This window comes from Rhinolophus sinicus, linkage group LG13 (genome assembly GCF_036562045.2).
Source record: "Rhinolophus sinicus isolate RSC01 linkage group LG13, ASM3656204v1, whole genome shotgun sequence".
NCBI classification, from domain to species: domain Eukaryota; kingdom Metazoa; phylum Chordata; class Mammalia; order Chiroptera; family Rhinolophidae; genus Rhinolophus; species Rhinolophus sinicus.
In genome coordinates this window covers 19,720,421-19,740,275 of record NC_133762.1, presented here as the reverse complement: position 1 = coordinate 19,740,275, position 19,855 = coordinate 19,720,421, and the positions used below count along the sequence as shown (strand labels likewise).

At 54.9% G+C, this 19,855-nt stretch overlaps 2 protein-coding genes across 7 annotated transcripts; one reads left to right on the top strand and one right to left on the bottom strand.

Moving 5' to 3' along the window:
• The first annotated feature begins 715 nt into the window (after positions 1-715).
• NELFCD (negative elongation factor complex member C/D) lies at positions 716-11,348 on the top strand. Of its 6 annotated transcripts, none has more exons than XR_002139645.2 (15): positions 716-860; positions 3,303-3,418; positions 3,655-3,764; positions 4,548-4,657; positions 5,817-5,924; positions 6,408-6,560; positions 6,762-6,892; positions 7,531-7,696; positions 7,966-8,100; positions 8,490-8,629; positions 9,339-9,453; positions 9,997-10,092; positions 10,161-10,212; positions 10,642-10,771; positions 10,867-11,348. XR_002139645.2 is itself a non-coding variant. In XM_019757155.2 (15 exons), the coding sequence occupies exons 1-15, from the start codon at positions 774-776 to the stop codon at positions 10,899-10,901; spliced, it is 1,773 nt and encodes a 590-aa protein (XP_019612714.1). In that variant the 5' UTR covers positions 716-773; the 3' UTR covers positions 10,902-11,348. The 6 variants fall into 6 exon arrangements, 4 of the variants coding, with proteins under 4 accessions (XP_019612714.1, XP_074174305.1, XP_074174306.1 ...); XR_012491425.1 differs by having other exon boundaries at positions 8,451-8,629; XM_019757155.2 differs by having other exon boundaries at positions 10,161-10,301.
• A 1-nt stretch (position 11,349) lies between these two features.
• On the bottom strand, positions 11,350-19,855 carry CTSZ (cathepsin Z). The gene is made up of 6 exons (XM_019757157.2): positions 19,563-19,855; positions 18,984-19,147; positions 15,164-15,343; positions 13,275-13,425; positions 12,799-12,961; positions 11,350-11,953 (listed from the first exon to the last, which is right to left on the bottom strand). The coding sequence occupies exons 1-6, from the start codon at positions 19,700-19,702 to the stop codon at positions 11,843-11,845; spliced, it is 909 nt and encodes a 302-aa protein (XP_019612716.1). The 5' UTR covers positions 19,703-19,855; the 3' UTR covers positions 11,350-11,842.

Here is a 19,855-nt window from a genome sequence, read left to right as displayed (position 1 = left end):
CAGGCTCTCCTTTGGACCTCCTACTTGCTGGGAAGCGAGCTGCGGGCTTTAAAAGCATCATCTCACTTGTCCTCAGCAGCAACCCCACAGGTAGGCCGTCTTTTCCAGGGCTGCGTTATGACATCTGTGGGCCTTAGGCATTTTGGCCTTCGTGAGCGCTTCTTCCGTAAAGAAATATTAAAAATTACAAATTACACTGCATGTGTTGTTTATACCGGTTATATATACTGATATAATCCAGGCTGGATTCATTGTTATAATAGTCATAAAAGAAATTAAAACATTCTCACGGGCCCTCGGTACTTTGCCTGATAGGTCGGCTCTGCCATGTGCCCAGTTGTCAGATAAGGACACTTCTGCTCTCCGGACTGAAAGTTGCAGGGACGAAGCGGGTGGGTCTGGGACCCCAACCCAAACCAAGCGCGAGTCTAGTTCAAACATTCTAACCACCGCTAAAATTCCACAGACCTAAATCCAGGCTATGCCCCTGGGTCAATTCAGGAAGTTCCCTCGGCCCGCACCCCGCCCAGCTCCACCCGCCACTGGGCACTAGGATCAACGTGGGTGGGGTAGCCCCGCCCTTCGCTCAGGCCCCGCCTCCCGCAGGCTCCCGCCGGGCCCCGGACGCCTGGAGCCCCGCCCCTTTCTCGTGGCCCCTCCCCCACCCCGGCCGAGGCGCGCGGCCGCGGAGGGCCGGGCCGCGGGGCCGCGCGTGCACTCGCGCGCTCCGCCGTGCGCATGCGCCTTACTCGCGCGCGCGCTCGCGGGAGAGGATGGCGGGGGCCGCGCCGGGCGCCATCATGGACGAGGACTACTTCGGGAGCGCGGCCGAGTGGGGCGACGAGGCGGATGGCGGCCAGGTGAGGGGGGCACCGGGCGGCCCCGACGAGGACTGTTGGTCTCCGTCCCCTCCGCCCCGGCCCCGCGGTCACCGTGTGGTTTAAGCACAGCGCGCCCCACTCTTCGCCGCCATTCACCCCCGGCCGGCGGGGCCCGCCCCTCTCTCCGCTGCCCGCCGGGGGTCACGCACGCGGCCTCGCCGGCCTCGGTTTCTGCACTTGCAAATGCGTGGGCGTGGTGGCGGGGGGCGGCACCCGCGGGGCGAGCCCTGCGCCGCTGCTTTCACAGTGGGCCTCAGTTTCCCCAGTCGAGGCGTCAGGTGACCCGCTGACCACTGACTGGGGGCCAGGCCCAGTGCTAGGCGCTGTCACTTGCTAACCCCCAGGTCCGTTGTCTCCATCGCTACTTTTCAAACCGCTGGTCACCCAAGTGGCCCAGATGAGGGAAACTTAGCTGAGTAGTGGGCGGGTGTTTGCAGCATCCCGTTCAGAATGGCAGCACTTGTCACCTCGAGCCTTGGAGTCCCAGAGCGCTGGAACGAGGGCGTATGTCCTCCTTTTACACACAGCACCCCAGTGACGTGCCCTAGCTTCTGCAGCGAGCGATGGCAGAGCCAGGGCTGGACCCCACGGCGGCTGGGGAGGCGCATGTTTGGAGAACTTGAATCACGACCCTCATCCACTCTCCTGATGACATCTGGGTGGACCAGATGTCCTTTTCACAGTCATCTGACTGCTGGAGGAGAGAGAACGTCAAGAAAAGTGACAGGAGGGTGGCATAAGCGGGATTTCGAAAGTTAGTGGTGGGTCAATGTTTGTGACCCAAACTCTAGTCAGTTGAGGCCCCGTTAGGTGGATTGTGGGGGCAGGAAGATGTGTCCTAAGGCTGTTGGGACGTTAAGGCCACCGGGAGGTTAAGCGACATTGAAATGCAAATGGCTGTCTGGCTGCAGGGTGCCCATGGGAGTGGCAGCAGATGAGACTGGCCTGGTGAACAGGTGGAAGGTGACGGTCATGCTAGAGCTTGGGTGTCTTTTCTGAGATAGGACACTTGAAGCAAGACAGAGACATCAGCTTTGTGGCTTATGAAGCTCATTGTGGAATCCGTGTGAAAGATGATTGGGAATGAGAATAGACTGCTGAATGCTTGAGTCTGGAGAAGAGGGAGGTGGGAGAGGGGGAAGGAGAGAGGTTCACGAGCAGGGAGGTGGCACGGCCCCAGAGAAGGTGCAGTAGAAGCAAAGAGGGCCAGGGTAGAAGCCCCAGAATGCAGACATGGGGGGTCCCAGGGTGAAGCCTGGCCTTCACAGCCTCGTCCAAGGCTCCCCGCACAAAAACGGTCTGAGAGAAGACCCTGCCCCCGCAGTGAAGACTGCTCCCACAACACTTGCTTTCAGGATGTTAAACTAGACTGGGGGTGGGGGTGAACGTTCCTGTAAAGGGCTAGATGGTGACTGTTTTAGGCTCTGCAGGTCTCTGTCACAACTACTCAACTCTCCTGTTATGGGGGAAAGCAGCTGTAGATACTGTTTTTAATAATGTGTCCCAATAAAATATTATTTACAAAAACAAGAGGAGGGCTAGATGTGGCCTTGGGCCATAGTTTGTTGACTCCTGGGCCACCTCTTAAACCCGTTATGCTAGAGTCAGGTGCGTGGTGGTTGGTCTCACCTACTGGTTTGTGAACTCCTTTGGTGGAAAAAGACATGTCTTCTTATATGTTCTTAGGTTCCCTGGTGACAAACACAGTGCTCAGTACATAGTCATTGTTCAGAAAGCAACTGCTGGCTATTTAGGGTGACAGTGTCAAAGCTGGAAGACCTTGGGGCCGTTCAGTCCACAGTTGTCACATCACCGCCCTGCTTTGTCCTTAGAATCAGGAACGTGTTTCCACGCAGAACTGGGACTAGAATCCAGCCAGGCCTGCTGACTCGCCGCGAGTCAGTGGTCTTTACTTTCTAACAGGAAACTCATGGCTTATGCCTTCGAGAACACCGTGACCAACTTTGTTGGAAAGCATTAAATGGCACGTGGGAAGTAGTAACAGGGAAAGAGCAATGATAGCTGACATCTGTTGAACTCTTAGTAAACGTCAGGTTGTGCTTGGCTCTTCAAAACTTAGCTCATGGAATCCTGACAACAGCTAGACGGGAGTGGCTACTATGATTACCTCGGTTTAACAGGAGGAAATGGGTACCCAGAGAGATTAGGTAACTTACACGACCGCTGTACACAGCTCGCAGAGTGGAGTCATGACACAGACCCACTCGGTGTGATTCTGGGTCCCATTTTCTCAGCCACTCATTACTTGTCCTGCCCACTTCATGACATTCTCATGAAAGCCAAGTGAAATAATGGATGTGGAGTACTTTTGAAAGGGACAGTGTTACACAGATTTGAGGTGAGATTATGCGACATTTGTATTGCTGAGAAACGAGCGTGGCCCGCGGCATTTCCCACCAGCAGGAGGACGACTATGGAGAGGGGGAAGACGACGCCGAGGTGCAGCAGGAATGCCTGCACAAGTTCTCCACCCGGGACTACATAATGGAACCCTCCATCTTTAACACTCTGAAGCGGTACGGGACGGGCTGTTTGTGCTGGGAGGAGGGTGGGGGAATTTGGGGAGAGTTGTGTAACAGGAGACCCAGAAGAGGACGTGTAAAAGGAAGAATAATGTGCAACGGAAGGCCCCGCACTTTAAAACTCGTGATAACCTAGCTGTCTCCCTCTTACCTCCCCTCCGTGCCGTCATCCCTCCCCGTGCTGGTCTGCCTTCATTTTAGCGTAATAGCTCATTGGTTACCTTTTCTAGGTATTTTCAGGCAGGAGGGTCCCCAGAGAACGTCATCCAGCTCTTGTCAGAAAACTACACTGCTGTGGCTCAGACCGTCAACCTGCTGGCCGAGTGGCTCATCCAGACAGGTGCTCCATGGGTGGTCGGTCCTGGCTGCTCATCACTCCCCCTGTTAATAGGCCTCTGGATCACTGTAGTGCTGATCAATTGGAAAGGTTCTGTTTTCCTGGGTTTTCACTTACGTAAGGACTCAACTGCTTACGCACCTTTGTCTGCTTGACTCTTCTCTGTGGTTCGATCACTGAGGTTTGTAGATAGGCAGCTCGTGCCGTGCCCACTGGGCTGTTTTCCATACCACGCTGCACACTTCCAGGACTACGCAGTGTACGTTGCTCCGTGTGTCATTCTGTAGAGGTCTGTCTGTTACAGCCAGCAGCCAGTGATGGACAGTTAAAGAGTGGGTGTGACGATGGCTTTCAGCTACTGTGATCGAGGTAGAGCCATACTGTAAGTCACTGAAGTGGGTACAGACGACATCACTGATGACACTGTCAGGAAATGAGTCCAGGCGCTGCTGTCACAGGGACTAGGGACGAGTGTCCCTCTTCTCCTGTGTAAGCGTGTGTCTTTCCTCCCTCTTGTCTATTTTGTCAATTTCTCCTTGTCCTTAGCGAGGTTTTGCAGATGACCTTTCCCTGTGGACAAGGTCAAGCACCCTCATGTGTCCTGCTCGGGGCTCTTTCTTGGTTCTTACCACTGAATGTGATTCTCAAACGTTAACATTTATGAGAGGCCCCAAATTCTAAGTTGTCAGAAGCGATTCTGTGGTACTTGACTCACACATAGACTTCTGACCTGTCTACTTTTTCTAAAGTAATACAGCGAATTGAGAGAGTGCCCTTTTCTTTCAGGTGTTGAACCGGTGCAGGTTCAGGAAACTGTGGAAAATCACCTGAAGAGTTTACTAATCAAACATTTTGACCCCCGCAAAGCAGATTCTATTTTTACTGAAGAAGGAGAGGTGAGGAATCTCTTTTCTTTTTCTAATACCGATTCCTAGGGGCTTTTGCTCATTCCATGTGTACACTGGTGGCCTGTTGTGTAAGTAATGTTAGAGCTGGGCACGGGACTGAATCAGGGTGGGCGGCAGAAACCGCGCTGTGGTAAGGCACCCTTCAGACGGCCCGTCGGTGTCTGGGATCCTGCACGTGGAGATGGTGCACACAGGTGCTGCGCTCAGGGGAAGAGCAGCAGTTCCCACCTCCCGCGTTCTGACTGCAGGGCGCAGGCTCTGTGCGTGGTGCGCTGCTTTCCTTTGGGTCCTCCTAAAAGCAGCTGCTAAGACACGATTGGAGGTGCAGGAGATCACAGAGGACACACCTGGGAGGGACAGTGGGGGAGGCTGGGGGTGCGGTGATGCAGGTCTGACCCCTGAAGACAAGAAGAAAGGAAGGACCCTTGGGTTGGAGTCTCAGATGACAGTGCAGTTTTCAGAAAGCTTCAGCAGTGTCACCAGAGTCTTTAGGCCACAACACCCTGTCACTGGAGCCCATGTCTCCTAGGAACAGGTCTGGCTTGGAGCCCAGCCACCCTCCATCAGTGGTGGGAGCAGCCCGTGGGGAGCCTGGCCTTGGCACACTGTGCCGGTGGCTTCAGGGTGCAGCCCAGGGTCCGTCAGCCATACAGTACGAGAGCTAAGGTGCCACTTCAGGTGGTGGCGCACAGAACCACCTGTGCTGTCAGATTGGGGCAAAAGTAATTGCGTTTTTTACAGTTTTTAATCTTTTAAACCGCAATTACTCTTGCACCGACCTAATATTTAAATTGCCCTTTTCTCATATGCCCAGGGCACATGGCTGATTGCGCATGAGTTCACTGTGTGCACGTGATGCAGCGCCACTGTACACACGCTTCCACTAGGCTCTCGGTGTCTCCAGGAGGCCCTGTCGGTGTTCTTGTGTGGCGCTAGGTCTGCCAGAAGCTCTGACTGGGCGTCCAGGGCCCAGTTCTGCCAGTTAGCCGCCCATGGGCATCTCCACCCTGGGACTGCAGGGCCAGATCTGGATGCTCGCTGGGCCTGTGCTCTTCCAGCTGGAAGGTCCTGTGCTTGTTTATCCAGCGTAAGTGTCACTGAAGCCAAAGCTGGGCCCCTTGCTGTGTGTTTGTTTGTTTGTTGGCAGACCCCAGCGTGGCTTGAACAAATGATTGCACACACCACATGGAGAGATCTGTTTTACAAACTGGCGGAAGCCCATCCAGACTGTTTGATGCTTAACTTCACTGTTAAGGTAGGAAGAGCACTGGAGTTAGAGGAAAGATAAAAGTGTTTGTGAGCAAGGCTGATGTTGGGTTGGTTGGTGGGTAATCGTTTTTCTTTGAAAGATCATACGTGTTCTTTTGGTAAAGGCCTTCATCGTTTCACTTTAGTAAGTCTTACATTGAGAAAGAAAAGCACAGAATTTGTGTCTGGATTTGGATCAGTGTGGACGGTGTGTTGAGATTTGGCAGGAATATATTACTAGAGTCCATGGTGTCCTGAGAGGAACATTTAAGAGTATCTGGTGTGTGTCCTTCATCTTATACAGAGAGAAACCAGCCGGGGTGGTTAGCCTGGGCCACAAACCTAGTTAGAGGTGAAGCAGGGGTCAGAGGAAGGGTTTCAGACCAGTGCTTGTCCCTCTCACCACAAATAGACGGCAAGCCAACTTTCTATGAAACGTGTGGTCACTTCTTGTTGACACTTTGTTTGGCCTCTTATTTTTGTATCGTAGCTTATTTCTGACGCAGGGTACCAAGGGGAAATAACCAGTGTGTCCACAGCTTGTCAGCAGTTGGAAGTGTTCTCTAGAGTACTCCGTACCTCTCTAGCGACAATTTTGGATGGAGGAGAAGAAAACCTTGAAAAAAATCTCCCTGAGTTTGCTGTAAGTTCTTTGAAGGAGGCTGTTTTGGGTCAAGCATTTTCAAACATGAAAGGCCCCTTTCCTTTAGAGAATGTCCAGGTCAGAAGGCTCCTCCGAGGGTAACTCCTTCGTGCAGGACAACTGTCCCCATCTGACTCTTTTCTCTGCGTTTGCCATTGCTGCAGTCATGACACCCCAAACTCTTTCTCTGCGATTTTCCAGAAAATGGTGTGTCACGGGGAGCACACATACCTGTTTGCTCAGGCCATGATGTCCGTGCTGGCGCAGGAAGAACAGGGCGGCTCGGCGGTCCGCAGGATCGCTCAGGAGGTCCAGCGCTTTGCGCAGGAAAGGTGACAGCAGGGTCTGCTCGCCCCCCACTGGGGCCCCCACCTCACCCCATCGCCCTTCTTCCTCTGGGTCCTGTCATTTCGGCACACGGGTAGACTGCCTGCTGGCCAGCAGGGCTGGAGCAGTGCGGGCGGCCCAGTTCCTGCGGAGAGCGTGCTTTCTAGAGCACTAACGAGTGTTAGGTGCCGATGACTGTTCAGCTCACTGGAGTCCTGAGTCCGTGCCTTCACACTGGCATTCATCAACAACAAATAACCTGAAACAGTTATTCCGTAGACTCCTCGTGGTATTATAGTCCATGTCTTAGAACACAATTAGCTCTTGTTGTCTTTCGTTTCTACTAATGGAGTCTTAATAAGGTATTCAAAAAGTGTGTTTCCTTTCAGAAAGTCTGCGAGCTGTATTTAAATCATTCTTTCCCAGTTAGTTCCAAATGTTGTTTTCCTGGGTCAGTCAGTGTCCCAGCAAATAACAGAAATACGAAAAAATAAAGGGATCCCAATAATTCCAAGCATGAAATGTGGGAAGAGGAAAGAGGGAAGGAAGGAGGGAAGGAGGGAGGGAAGGGGAGAAGGGAAGCGTTACCAACCTTGTATCCCACCTTATTAACCATAGCGTATATGATTTTGTTTCCATCAAGAGGCCACGATGCCAGTCAGATCACGCTAGCGTTGGGCACAGCTGCCTCCTACCCCAGGGCTTGTCAGGCCCTGGGGGCCATGTTGTCCAAGGGAGCTCTGAACCCAGCTGACATCACAGTCCTGTTCAAGATGTTTACAAGCATGGACCCACCTCCTGTTGAACTCGTAAGTTGCTTTTCAATTTAATCATAAGGTGGGACACCCCCCATGTGAGCTGGAAGGGTTAGTTTGGAAATTCTGTTTGCCTTACTTTTCTGAAGTCATTGAGTGCACATTCCTATTGAAGTGTTTCTGTCCTTTTGCTGGTCCTTCACTGTCACACACTGGGCCTGCAGCACGCGCTGGGGTGGCTGCGAGCACGCATGCGGCAGGGTGTGGACTCACCCGCCGTCTCCCTCCCAACTTCCTTTTCAGCCTTCTTTGTTTCCCCTCAGATCCGGGTGCCAGCCTTCCTGGACCTGTTCATGCAGTCACTCTTTAAACCGGGGGCCAGGATCAACCAGGACCACAAGCACAAGTACATCCACATCTTGGCGTATGCAGCAAGTGTGGTGGAGACGTGGAAGAAGGTATTGTCCGTCCGAGAGGCCGGGCTGGCAGGGAGACGAGTAACCACCCCCTCTCTGGTATTATTTGGGAATTGGGCTGCGAGAAATCCTGAGCCCATCTAGTATCAAAAATGTCTTTTTTAGTGTTTATCCATAAAATAGTCAAAGTGCTAAATGTCTCAGAAAATGTGCACAGCACCTCCACTCGTCACTCAGACTGTGACTTGTGACGCGGGACACTGCTGGTCTCCACGGCTGTCAGTTTCTGTGTGCCGCGCGAGTGGGGCTTTGCCAGTCAGCTGACTCCTGACTTCAGCGACGGGGGGTGGTTTGCAGAGAGAAGTGGCCACTGCCTGTCACCCCACCACCAGGCCGGGAGCTCCGCCGGACTCAGCGACTTGTGTTTTCAGAACAAACGAGCGAGCATCAATAAAGACGAGCTGAAGTCAACATCGAAAGCTGTTGAAACTGTCCACAACTTGTGTTGCAACGAGAACAAAGGGGCCTCCGAGCTGGTGGCAGAGCTGAGCACTCTGTACCAGTGTATCAGGTAGGCACGGGCACTCACCTCGGAAACTCGCCTTCGGGAGGGTAGCTCGAGTCTCCATATTGAAAGCTCAAAAAAACTTCAGAAAGACATTCATTTGATTTCCTTTTTCTTCTTTGAACATACATGGAGGACTGTAAATGGTTTTAGCAGCGTGGGTAATTTTCAGGTGTTACTTGACGGAGGTCTGTTCACAAATTTGACTAACAGAAAGGAAGACCAACCAGGATTATAAACATTGACTTGAAGAAAAGGGTCTATTTACAGTAAAAGTTAGACCAACAACGTATTGCTTACATAGAAGTGATTTGCAATTCTGTAAATAAGAGTTCACGAGGAAAGCTTCCCAGTGGGCTGTCCTTGTGGGTCTCTGGGTCTCTGCCCTATTGATTTGTACTAGGGACAGGAAAGGGTATGCGAGGGAAGAGGAAATTTCAGGCCAGCCCACCTGGCTCCTGGGGCACTGTGCACCCAGGAGCTTCTCCGTGCCAACCAGGAAAGTGCAGTGAGCTGAGCGCTCGCCCACTGGGGTCCCGACGGCACTGATGGTGCCGGCCTCCTCACACCATCGTCACTGACACACAATTCCCAGGGAGCGCAAAGAGGAGTGAATTACGGGAGGGATTCATTGTCTTTTAAGCCCCGCTTAGTTGTGTTGTTGGTTTCTTGACACCTTTGTGTAAAGGAAGCGTCCTGCCTCGTTTGCCTGTAGGTTCCCCGTGGTAGCAATGGGTGTGCTGAAGTGGGTGGACTGGACCGTGTCGGAACCGAGGTACTTCCAGCTGCAGACTGACCACACACCAGTCCACCTGGCGCTGCTGGACGAGGTAGGGGGCCGCAGGGCCACGTACAGCGCACACGGAGCCCCCACTGAACGCTGTCCGTAGGTTCTGCCACTGTGAGGCAGACGCCGTAGAACAAAACCCATTTCCCACAGGCCGACTGGTATAAAGGAATGCTCAGTTCCCACTGCAGCCCATCACATGGCAACCAACGCCCGCGGACTGAGACATTCGGGGGCCCGCTGCTCTGTCTGTGCTTGTCCTCTTAGGCCTGTGTGGCCAGCACTTCTGTGCAGTGAGCTCGGAAGACACTGTGTAAAGCTAGTTATTTCTGTACTAAAGGAGGCTTTTCCTTTGCAAGAACTAGTTGCCCTGACTCTGTAGATTTCTGTTTTATCAAGTGTCCCTGAAAGGATGGGGAATGGCACAGAAGCTGACCGGCTCTGGGATGATGTTAAGGACCGCCATGGTCAGCGAGCAGCTGTCTATGGTGGCTGTGGTGACAGAGCAGTCCCTGCGTGCTGATGGTGAGCCCAGAGGCCCGAGCGCCAGGCCCGCTCAGCAAGGCTCTCTTTGGCCCATTTGTAGATCAGCACGTGCCACCAGCTCCTGCACCCGCAGGTCCTGCAGCTGCTGGTGAAGCTGTTTGAGACCGAGCACTGCCAGCTGGACGTGATGGAGCAGGTGAGCGGCGTCCCGCGGGCCTTGTGCTGCGCGGGGGCCTCCTGACAGCCCTGTGCCCCCTCTTGCAGCTCGAGTTGAAGAAGACCCTGTTGGACAGAATGGTTCACCTGCTGAGTCGAGGTTATGTACTTCCTGTTGTCAGTTACATCCGAAAGTGTCTGGAGAAGCTGGACACTGACATTTCACTCATTCGCTATTTTGTAACCGAGGTCAGCAACACGCCATTTGTTTCATGTTTCATACTGTTTACCCTAGCAGTGCCCTGTTTGGCTTAATTTAGTTCGTTTTGTACCCTGACTCTGAGAACTGTGCTTTCTGATAATCATGCTGATGGTAGGGACGTAGACAGGTTTCCCGGGCACCTCCTACCCGCAGGGACTGTCTCGTGTTTTACCTCCATGGCCTCCTGGGGCCTTATGATGGACACTGCTGTTGTCAGCAGGAAGCGAGAAACAGGGAGGGGAGGGGGGTTTTCTCCAAACTGCCTGCCATTCCGTCAGCTTGCTCTCGGGCTGAGCGGGGGCAGTAACCTGCTGTCTGTCCCCACAGGTCCTGGATGTCATAGCTCCTCCGTACACCTCAGACTTTGTGCAGCTTTTCCTCCCCATCTTAGAAAATGACAGCATCGCAGGCACCATTAAAACAGAAGGCGAACATGACCCTGTGACGGAATTTGTAGGTAGGGTTGATGTGACTGTCCCTTTGCTACAATTTTAAATGTCATTTTTTTACCTCCTGTTTCTAATCTCTGACTTTTCCTTCTGTTTGTTAAAGCTCACTGCAAGTCTAACTTCATCCTGGTGAACTAATTTAGAGCATCCTCCAGAGCTGAAGCAGAACATTCCAGAAACTTGTTTGAAGAGGCTCAGTCAGCATCTTGGAAATGCATTCTGGGGGGAGGAGATAACATTTTTAAAAAGGAAAATGTTAGCAGTATAAGTGAAAAACTGCTACTACGAACAGTCCTCTGTCCTTCTTATAAGTCATTTACAGTATTCTTCCCCCACTGTGGGGTCCAGGATCACGTCGCTTCTCCGGATGGAGCCAGCTGTCAGCCCCAAGGGTGGTGGGGAGTCAGAAATGGAGACACTTAAATGAACTACTTTAAAAGCTGACTTAGTTTTCTCACAAGAACCTGATTAGTTGATATTTTACTGTAATTGTTTTAATTTTCCAAGAACAAATAGAAGCCTTTCTACTGGGCTGAAAGGTGTAGAAAGGTGTTCTCGTGTATAAATGAGGCACACTCAGGCTCAGTTGTCGTGTGAAGTCGTGTGTTTTATTCATCACTGGGGCAATTTGAAACTGCCATTTCCCCCTCCACCCCCCATTGATTCCAAGGTGACATAAGCACTGGTGATAAATGCCACATTATTGACCACAGTTGCCAGACAGAAAATACCAAACCATCAGCTGAAGACATTGGGGGTCACGGGATTTAATGTCCTCGCAGGCCACTTCTCTGACAGGCAGGTGGTCTGCTGCAGTCACTGGGCAGGGGAGCCGTCCTGCGACGGTGTCCACATGGTCCCACGTTAGACTCTCAGCAACGCTCAGCCAGGACCCCCTTGGTCGGCATTTTGACAGGTGCCCCATCAAGGTGCCAGTGCCCAGATATCAATTTGGTTTCCCTCTCTGTCCCCAGCTCCTTCAAACCCTGGCAGTACCAACCCAGTGCCCACGGGACAGGGTCCCTTCTGTCATGGTTCGCGGCAACACTTCTTAAACTGCTGTTCCAGAGACAATCGCCTTAAACGATGGGGTCCCCAAATGTGCAGGTGTCCTCGATAGCGAGGTTGTAATCAGCACCCTTCCCGTCCTTATAGGTGCTGGTCACTATCCTCATCCAGCCTCGCTCGCCCTGTGAGAAGTGGGGGGCGTGTCAGCTCTCAGCCAGCAGTCTCCTGACCCCCGCAACCCACACAGAGACCGGCCCCCTCTCCGCCTCATCTCAGCCCCAGAGCACCTGCTCAGCTGTTCCTTCCCCTTTCTGGGACCCCTGCTTGGAAATACCTTCCGGGAAATGTTTAACTTGGTTAATATGTAACAATATGTAACACGAGGGGTACACGGCCCTGGGTGCCAAAAGCTAGTTAATGTAACTAAAATGTAACTCAGGACCAGATGACTTCACTTCCCAGTCATAGCTGTATTTGTGGTCATCTGATTTTTAAAAAATTGACATTTCATCACTTCTACATTAATCACTTCCCCCCATTTCATAATAATGGAATTTCTCGGTCCACCTCCATGGTTCATACTAGGTCTTAGAAATTACAATTCTGGCAGGCAGTATACCTCCCCTGTATTTTTGACCCAACTGAAAAGTATTTTTTAAAAAATTACACAGTATTGCTTAGGAGCTAAAACGGACAAGAAAAAGAATGAGATGGTTGTAAAGGAATAAACTAAACCGAAACTTCTAAGGCGGTGCTTCCTTCCCCACCCCCACCGCCCCACCCGGGGGGATTTCCCCAGGAGACATGTGGCAATGTCTGGAGACATTTCATCACGGGGTGGGGGGAGGGAGGGACAGGGAGAAGGCGCTATTGGCATCTAGTGGGTGGGAGCCAGGGGTACTGCTAACACGACGATGCACAGGACAGCCCCGGCAGCACAAGTACCGGACCCCAAAGGGCAGTCATGCTCCTGGCTCCACAGCCAACAGAACCGTCGATGACAGCAGGGTCAGTGGGAATGTCTTACCCATGGTTCACCCCATGAATTCCGGACGATCCAGTACTCGGTTCCATCGCTGACACCCCAGCCAGCTACGGACACGATATGGTTGATTTCGGCCTTCTCCTGGTACTCGGCGTAGATGCCGCCGGCGTAGGCGACCATCTTCTCGGTCGCCATTATGCCGCAGCTGGGGGAGCAGGCAGTTCAAGAATCAGCACTTGGATGGAAATGGGTGTAAATTCAAGTCACACGGCACATCAGGTGACTGCTTACACTGCCGTCGTCCCTCACTTGGTGACCAGTCCCCACAGCCCCACAGCCCCGCTGCAACCCAGGGACCCTCCCACATGTGTGTCACTCAAGCACCTTGAGGGCCCCCTGGCCAGCTCTGCTTTACTTCAGAGAAAACTCATGTGCAGCTGTCTCCAGCCGAGAGGGAGTGGGCCAGGAGGAAAAGGCTGGAGACCACGGCCCGCACACCCACGACCAGGGCCCCTCACCTGATGGGGCCGTTGGCGTAGATCTCAGCCATCATTTTCTCCCGCCCGGAGAGGGAGCCGTAGTCGCCCACCTTCCAGAGGGTGTAGTTCTGGATAGGGCTGCACTCTTTGAATTCCGTGCATGTTCCACATTGGTTAAATTTGTCACACTCTGGGGGTGGCATGGAAAGGCAGCGTGAGAACACCCCCTCGTTACCCCGCGAACACACGCACCCCAGACCCAGTCTCCGCTTGTCTCCTTTAGCGAATCACGGACATCATCTGGTACCTGGTGCTGCTTAATCATGCCGTTCTTTCCGCTGCAAAGGAGTTATGAAAAGCCCTCTCCCAGGCCTCGGCGAAAAGGAAAGACACGTTGGTTGGCGCACAGTAGGCCCTCAGAAGACAGCCTTTTTTTTCTTTTCCTTTAAAGGCCTGGAGAAGGGCCCTTTCACAGTCCTCTTAGAGCTAAAACCAGAGTGTAACTCAATTGTAAGCTCTTATGATTCTATTGCTGGCTAGTGAATAGGCCAATCATTTGGGGGGGGGGGAATTGCATTTTCTAATTATTTTGTTTTGAGGTGGTACCAAGAATTAGGCTAAAACAAAACAAAGTTTTAGTCCTTAGCTCTGCGAGACTCCACACCATCCACCGCAGGCCCGCGACCGATCTTTTCACTTATTCCACCTGCCCTGTTACTGTCAGTTTCTTATCTACCCAGATTCCTCCCCAGGACTATAAACTCCTGGAGGATTAAATTGTTGCTTGGATGTGTCCCTTGGCCACCAAATGCCCAGTGCTCAGTACAACTGGAAAGTGCTGGCTCTGGGGCCACATTTGCTAATACAAGGACCAGACTATTTATTGCAAACAGTGACGTTCCCGATGAGCTCCATCTGGCCCTGTCACGCTAGGGAGGTTAGAGAGGCCTGGCCTAGGCTGGACGACACCAGTTCAGGGCTGAGCTGAGCAGGGCGTGGCCGCAGGGACCACCTGATTCCTGGTTCCTGGCAGTCACTCCCCCCCACCTTCCATCCGTCCCTCTCCGGCTTCTCTGACCCCTGCTGCGTTTACCACTTCAACAAGACTCACCCAACCAGTCTGGGGGAATTCTTTCTGGCTGGGCAATATGGCCCAGGAGGCAAGCTGAGAGCCCTGTGGGCGTGAGATGGTTCCTAGAATGTGCTGTGCTGCTTCCGAGGGCACAGGGGCTGGGCTGACCCTTCCATAGATGGAGGGGGGTGGAAAAGCCCCTGGGCTTCCCCCTACCCTCAGCCCTTCTCATCTCAAACAGGCTTTTGAGTTCGTCCCAGCACTCTGCTCCAGAGGCAGGTGACTTGAAACTGCCAATTATGGGCTTCGGGTTTGGCCATTTTCTTTCCTTTCGTTTCCAAAGGGAGCAGCCTGAAAGGAATGTGCCAACTCCACAGATTTCAGGCCAGCTTGGTCTGCTGGTCCATGCAGTGGCCCCTCGGCCCCAGATCCACCTGAATGCACGTGGCCTGGGGTCATGGGGTGGGAACCAGGCCATTGGGACATTCTTCCAGCTGGGCCTGCCTGCTTCCAGTTTGGGGCGGCAGCCTGCCTGCTCTCCCCACCCGGCTCCTGAAAAGCGTACTCTCCCCTGGATGAGGGCCACCTGCGCCTCTCCTAAAAGGCCCATGGAACCACGAAGATGCCAACATGCCAGAACCCAGAACCGCGGCCAGGCCTGGCCACAGGGACACAGGGCTGGAGACACCCCTTCCCAGACCTTCCTGTTACTCTCAACAAGGACTATGGGCTCCAGCTTCCTGCTCCCCCAGACCCACTGGGTTCAAGCTTCCCCCCAGCGCCCGACAGTGTGAGAAGCAAGGGTTGGCCTGGGCTCAGGCGGCACTTTCCCTGGGCAGGGGATGGGGGCTCCTACTTTGGTCCTTGGCTTGGTAGTTGTTGCAGGTCTCGTCGGGGATGCCGTGACGGTGGGCGTACTCCCACACCGGCAGGTCGTTGCCCCCCTCGCAGGAGCCAGCCTCACCACAGTCGATGACGTTCTGCACGGACAGCAGGGTGGAGGGCCACACCCCCTTCCTTTTGATGTTGATCCGATCTGCAAGGCAGTGCCCAGGAAGGTCAGCACCCACCCTGTTCTGCCGGCCGCTCCTGCGGCTGCGTGCCCCTCTCTGAAGGGCACTGTCCACAGACCTCCTGGAGGCCTCCCCTGGCCCTTCCCAGGCACTGATGTGTCTGCCCAAACCATCCGACTGGAAGTGCCATGCGGGCAGGGCCAGGCCTGTCCTGTGGGGCTCTGGATGCCCCCGAAGTGCCCGATGCAGAACTGAAAGAGGCAGGAACAGACACCGGGGGGCACTGCGTGAGGCAGTGAGCCAGAGGGCCAACAGGGTCCCGGGGGGAGGCTGGCAGAGACTCAGCCCCTGTGGCCTAGGGGGTCGCAGAGGGAGGGCTCCGAGCAGCCAGCCCAGGGCTGGTCAGGGTGACAATCATTGCCCATGGGCCGGGTCCACGCTCACCGTGGGCAGCCAGGGACAGCTGCAGGCAGCCACTGTACCCACCCGTGGCCCACTGACCTGCTAGCGCCCGCCCTGCAGCCAGTTCTGCCCCAGCTCCCATCAGCTCACTTTCCACTGTCTCAAGGTGATTTCGCAACCTCATACCCCGCCAGGTGTGAGCTCATGCTCCCGCCCCCACGGCAGAAATCACAGCAGCCTCACCTGTGCTGCCGCTGTACGGCGTGCAGCTGGCCTTCTCCGGGCCGCCCTGCCTCCCTCCCTGCAGCCCCTGGCCCACCTCCAGACAGACAGAAGCTTCTCGCCACATGAAGGCCATGTGGTGGGGGAGACGGGACAATATAGTGCTTTGAGGAAAACAGGAAGAGAATTCCGAGTGGGTACAGAGGGTAGCTGAGCCCCTGGCTGGGGTGGCACCCATGGGAGGCAGGTCTGGGAAAGCAGGGGCTGGCGTGACAAGGTCCATCCCGTGGCCCAGCCCCGCGGCATGCACACTGGGTCCAGACACGGGACCAGGAGCAGCTTACACGGGCGCTTGGAAGAGGTCAAGGAAGAATTTTGTGTCTTATCTGCGTGAAATCTTCGAGGGTTTCAAGCAGACCTGGGTTTGAACAGGCTTGGCCTAGCTGTTTGTGACCGGAGGGCAGGGAGGCTAGCTTACGTGGGGTTCAGGCTGGGTGTAGCAGTGCAGGTGCTAAGAAGCAGAGGAGTTTGCAAGATAGTTTGAAGGCGGAACCGACAAGATTTTGTCACCAGATTGTACCAGGGCATGAAGTGGAGGAGTCAGGCGAGACTCCAGGTCTTTTGCCTGAGAGACTGGATGGGTGATGTTTTCAGAGTGAGCCGTGGAGGACCGGAGAAGGACCAGGTTTGGAGGTGTGGGTTCTATGGAAAGTCACCTCACAGGATAATCTGACCATGAATCCCTAATGGGGCAGGTCATGGTGGGTTGACATCCCCAGGCATGTCATTTTTTAGTGGACGGTTTATCTTTGCCTTAAGCCAGCCCTGCCCTTGTACATCTAGGTGAACACACCTTTGAAATGCCTCTTTTCTGACCTTCAAGAGAGCAGAAGACCTTGTTAACTGTCCGCAATCCCCGCCTCCCTTCCCCCACCCGCAGGGACTCTTCTCGCGTCCCCTCCTTCATTCCCAATGCATAAAACAGCATTTGGGACCTTGCTCCCGGCAATTGTTGTCAGTTTGGGCTCAAATAAACTCATAGAAAAATTCTCTCCAGGTTTGGATATTTTTGTGTTGACAGGGTTGAGGGTGGTGGTGGGAAGGAGGAATCGTTGCGATCTGAGCATATGAGCTTTGAGGAGTCGTGTCCAAGCGAGAGGGAGAGGGGGCAGCTGGGTCTCAAGCTGGAGTTCGGGTGAAGGGTCTGGTTGCAGCCAAGGACTCAGACCTTCACTAGTGAAGCTGGGAGGCTGAGGAGCCTCGAAGAGGAAGAAGGAGATCGGGGTGTATGCAGAAAGTCAAGGAAAGAGTTACAAAGAGGATTGAGCAAGCACAGCCCAGGACGGAGAGGCCTGACCACTGGACCTGCCAGCATGGCGGCCTCTTGCTGATGACCTTGGCAAGCATGATGCCTGTGGAGTGGGGGGTGGAAGTGAGGCTGGAGTGGGTTCAAGGATGGAGAAGAGGAAGCATGGGCTGCAGACACCTCTTCAGGGAGCGCAGCAGTGGGGTGGTGGCTGGAGGCGGGGTGGGGTCAAGCCCTTGCTCACAGTCCAAGCCCAGGGAGGAGGGGCCTCGGCAAGGGGCTCAGGTGCTGGGCGCCTGGGGACAGGCGGGGATCAGCTGAGTTAGGTGGCAGCTGGGCCAGGGCCCGTGGAAATCCCCTTCTGGGGGCTTCTACACATATTTTCTCAGTGAAAGAGGAAGAAGGGCCCTGCTACCGGGGAAAATGTTAGAGGGTTGAGGAGAAAGAGAGAGACCCTCTCTCTGCCCAGGATGGAAATTCCCCTCCAGATTTGTGGCAGGTTGACCCATCTGAAAAGCGACCACCTCTAGCCATCCCCTCCCAGTCCTGTAGTCTTACCAATGCAAATCTTGGCACATGACTCTCTCTCTAAGGTCCTGAGGCTTCCCTGGGGGCAGGGCCCCTTGTGACCTTTTCAGCTCTCCCCTCTCCCCTCCCCCACACTTAGGCTCTGCCACAAAGGCCCTCTTTCACTTCCTCAACCAGAGCGCCATTCCCGCCTGCCGGCCTGCCTGGCCTTTGCTCTGACTCTGCCTTGAGGCTGCCCACATCCATCTCTCCCAGTCGTTCAGCCTCTGGCCCTGTCCATCTCCAGCTCCCTTGAGGGCTCGTGTAGCTTCAAACGGGGCTTCAGCCGACCTGCCCCCTTATACTCCAACCCTCAGGAGTCTCCTCATCTGTCGTCAAAAGGAGATGGGCAAGGCCACCAGGGAGACCCCCCAGATACCCCTCCTGCAGCAGGCGTGCCCAGCAAGGGAGGAGACCCCAGCCCTCAGGGGCCAGCTTCCCAATGGGAGTCCCTTCTCCAAGGGACTTCCAGTGTGACTGCAGGTTCCTGGAACTCAGGGCTGCCACTGGAGAAGCCAGAGCCCCGCTCGCAGGCTGCCAGGTGGGCCTGGGCTGCAGGAAGGCCCCACTGGTGTGAAGTCTGCCCTTCTCCCTCCTCTCCCAAGGCCAGGCCCCACAGCCTTCCAAGTGGTATGGGCCTCAGCTGCCTCTCCTTCCTCACTGGCCCGACGGCTAAGGCCCAGACGAGGGAAGGGGCCAACCTTACTTAAGTTCCAAGGGCAAGACAGGCGTTCACCTCAAATATTAACTGTAGCTGAAAGGCAGCTTCACTTCCATCCCAAACACTGGCAGGGAGTTCGGGGAGTTTGCATTTCTGGTTTGATCCCAAATGGCCGGGTTCACAAACTTTGGGAGAGGAACCTGGGAGCCACTGGGCTCCAGCCCTAGTGTTGTCTGCCACCGACGGGCCCCAGGGGCCTACCCTGCATAGTGGAGACACGACCCAGCTTATGCCACTTCGGCCTGCCTTGGTGGTCTGGAGCAGCAGGTGGCACAGGTCAGCTCCCCCAGGTCTGAGGGCCACACACCTCCCCATCCCAGGTTGAGCTCTGGCATGGAATCACAGGCCCTTGGGACCCTGGGCTGCGGCCCTCCTGTGCTGACAAGGAAGCAGCCTGGACAGGCCTTCCTGGCCCAGTCAAGGGGGCAGCGGGTCCCCCACCTACCTGCCATGGCACTGGTGCTGCCGTGGGCCCAGCAGGAGCCGCAGTACTGAGGGATGTGTTGGTTCCTGGTGACACTGGCATAGTTGACCCCGTTCACGTTGCGCCAGTCCCAGCTCTTGGGTAGATCCGATGGGGACAGGTACTCATGAGGCCGGGGATATGTCCTGGAAAGAGACCACCACCCACAGAATCAGCACTGGGGCTGCTGGGCCACGGGCACAGACAGGGGTCCCCGGTACCACCTCCTCCCCCAAATGAGAGGGAGTGGGAGTGAGTCCATCTCACAGCAGAAGACCCCAGCCCTCTCAGAATATGATGGAGGCAGGGCACCCCAAATGCAGGAAACTTACTCCTCCCCAAGCACTATTCCAAATGCCAGGAAAGTGGGGTTTGTCCAGCTTTGCAAATACCAGGGCTCCCCTGGATGTGAAAGCCAAGCGTGACCTCCAAAACAAAGGTACTAAATTTGACCCTCAAAGGTCAAGGGAGGCAGGGCGCCTAGATTCCTGGCACTCCAAGGAGGCGGCAGGGTCCCCAAAAGGCAGCAGCACGCGAGAAGCTCCCCAAGCCGGCGCCGACCTGCGTCCCAGATTGGACAGCTGGTCCCCGCGCAGGGGCCGGTAGCAGCCCTGGCCCGGGCGGAAGTGGAGGCCGGCCCGCGCGGTGCCAGCCAGCAGCACGAGCAGCAGCAGCGGCCCCGCCGGCCCGGACGACGCCATGGCCCCCGCGCCCAGTTCCGCTCTGGATCCTGCTCCGGGTCCTGATTCGAATCCCGCTCCGGATTCCGCGCTGGGTGCCCCTCCGCCGGTGCCCCGGTCCTGGCGCTCTGGCCCCGGCCCCGCCCGGCCCTTAAGGTGGTGGCGCGGGTGCCC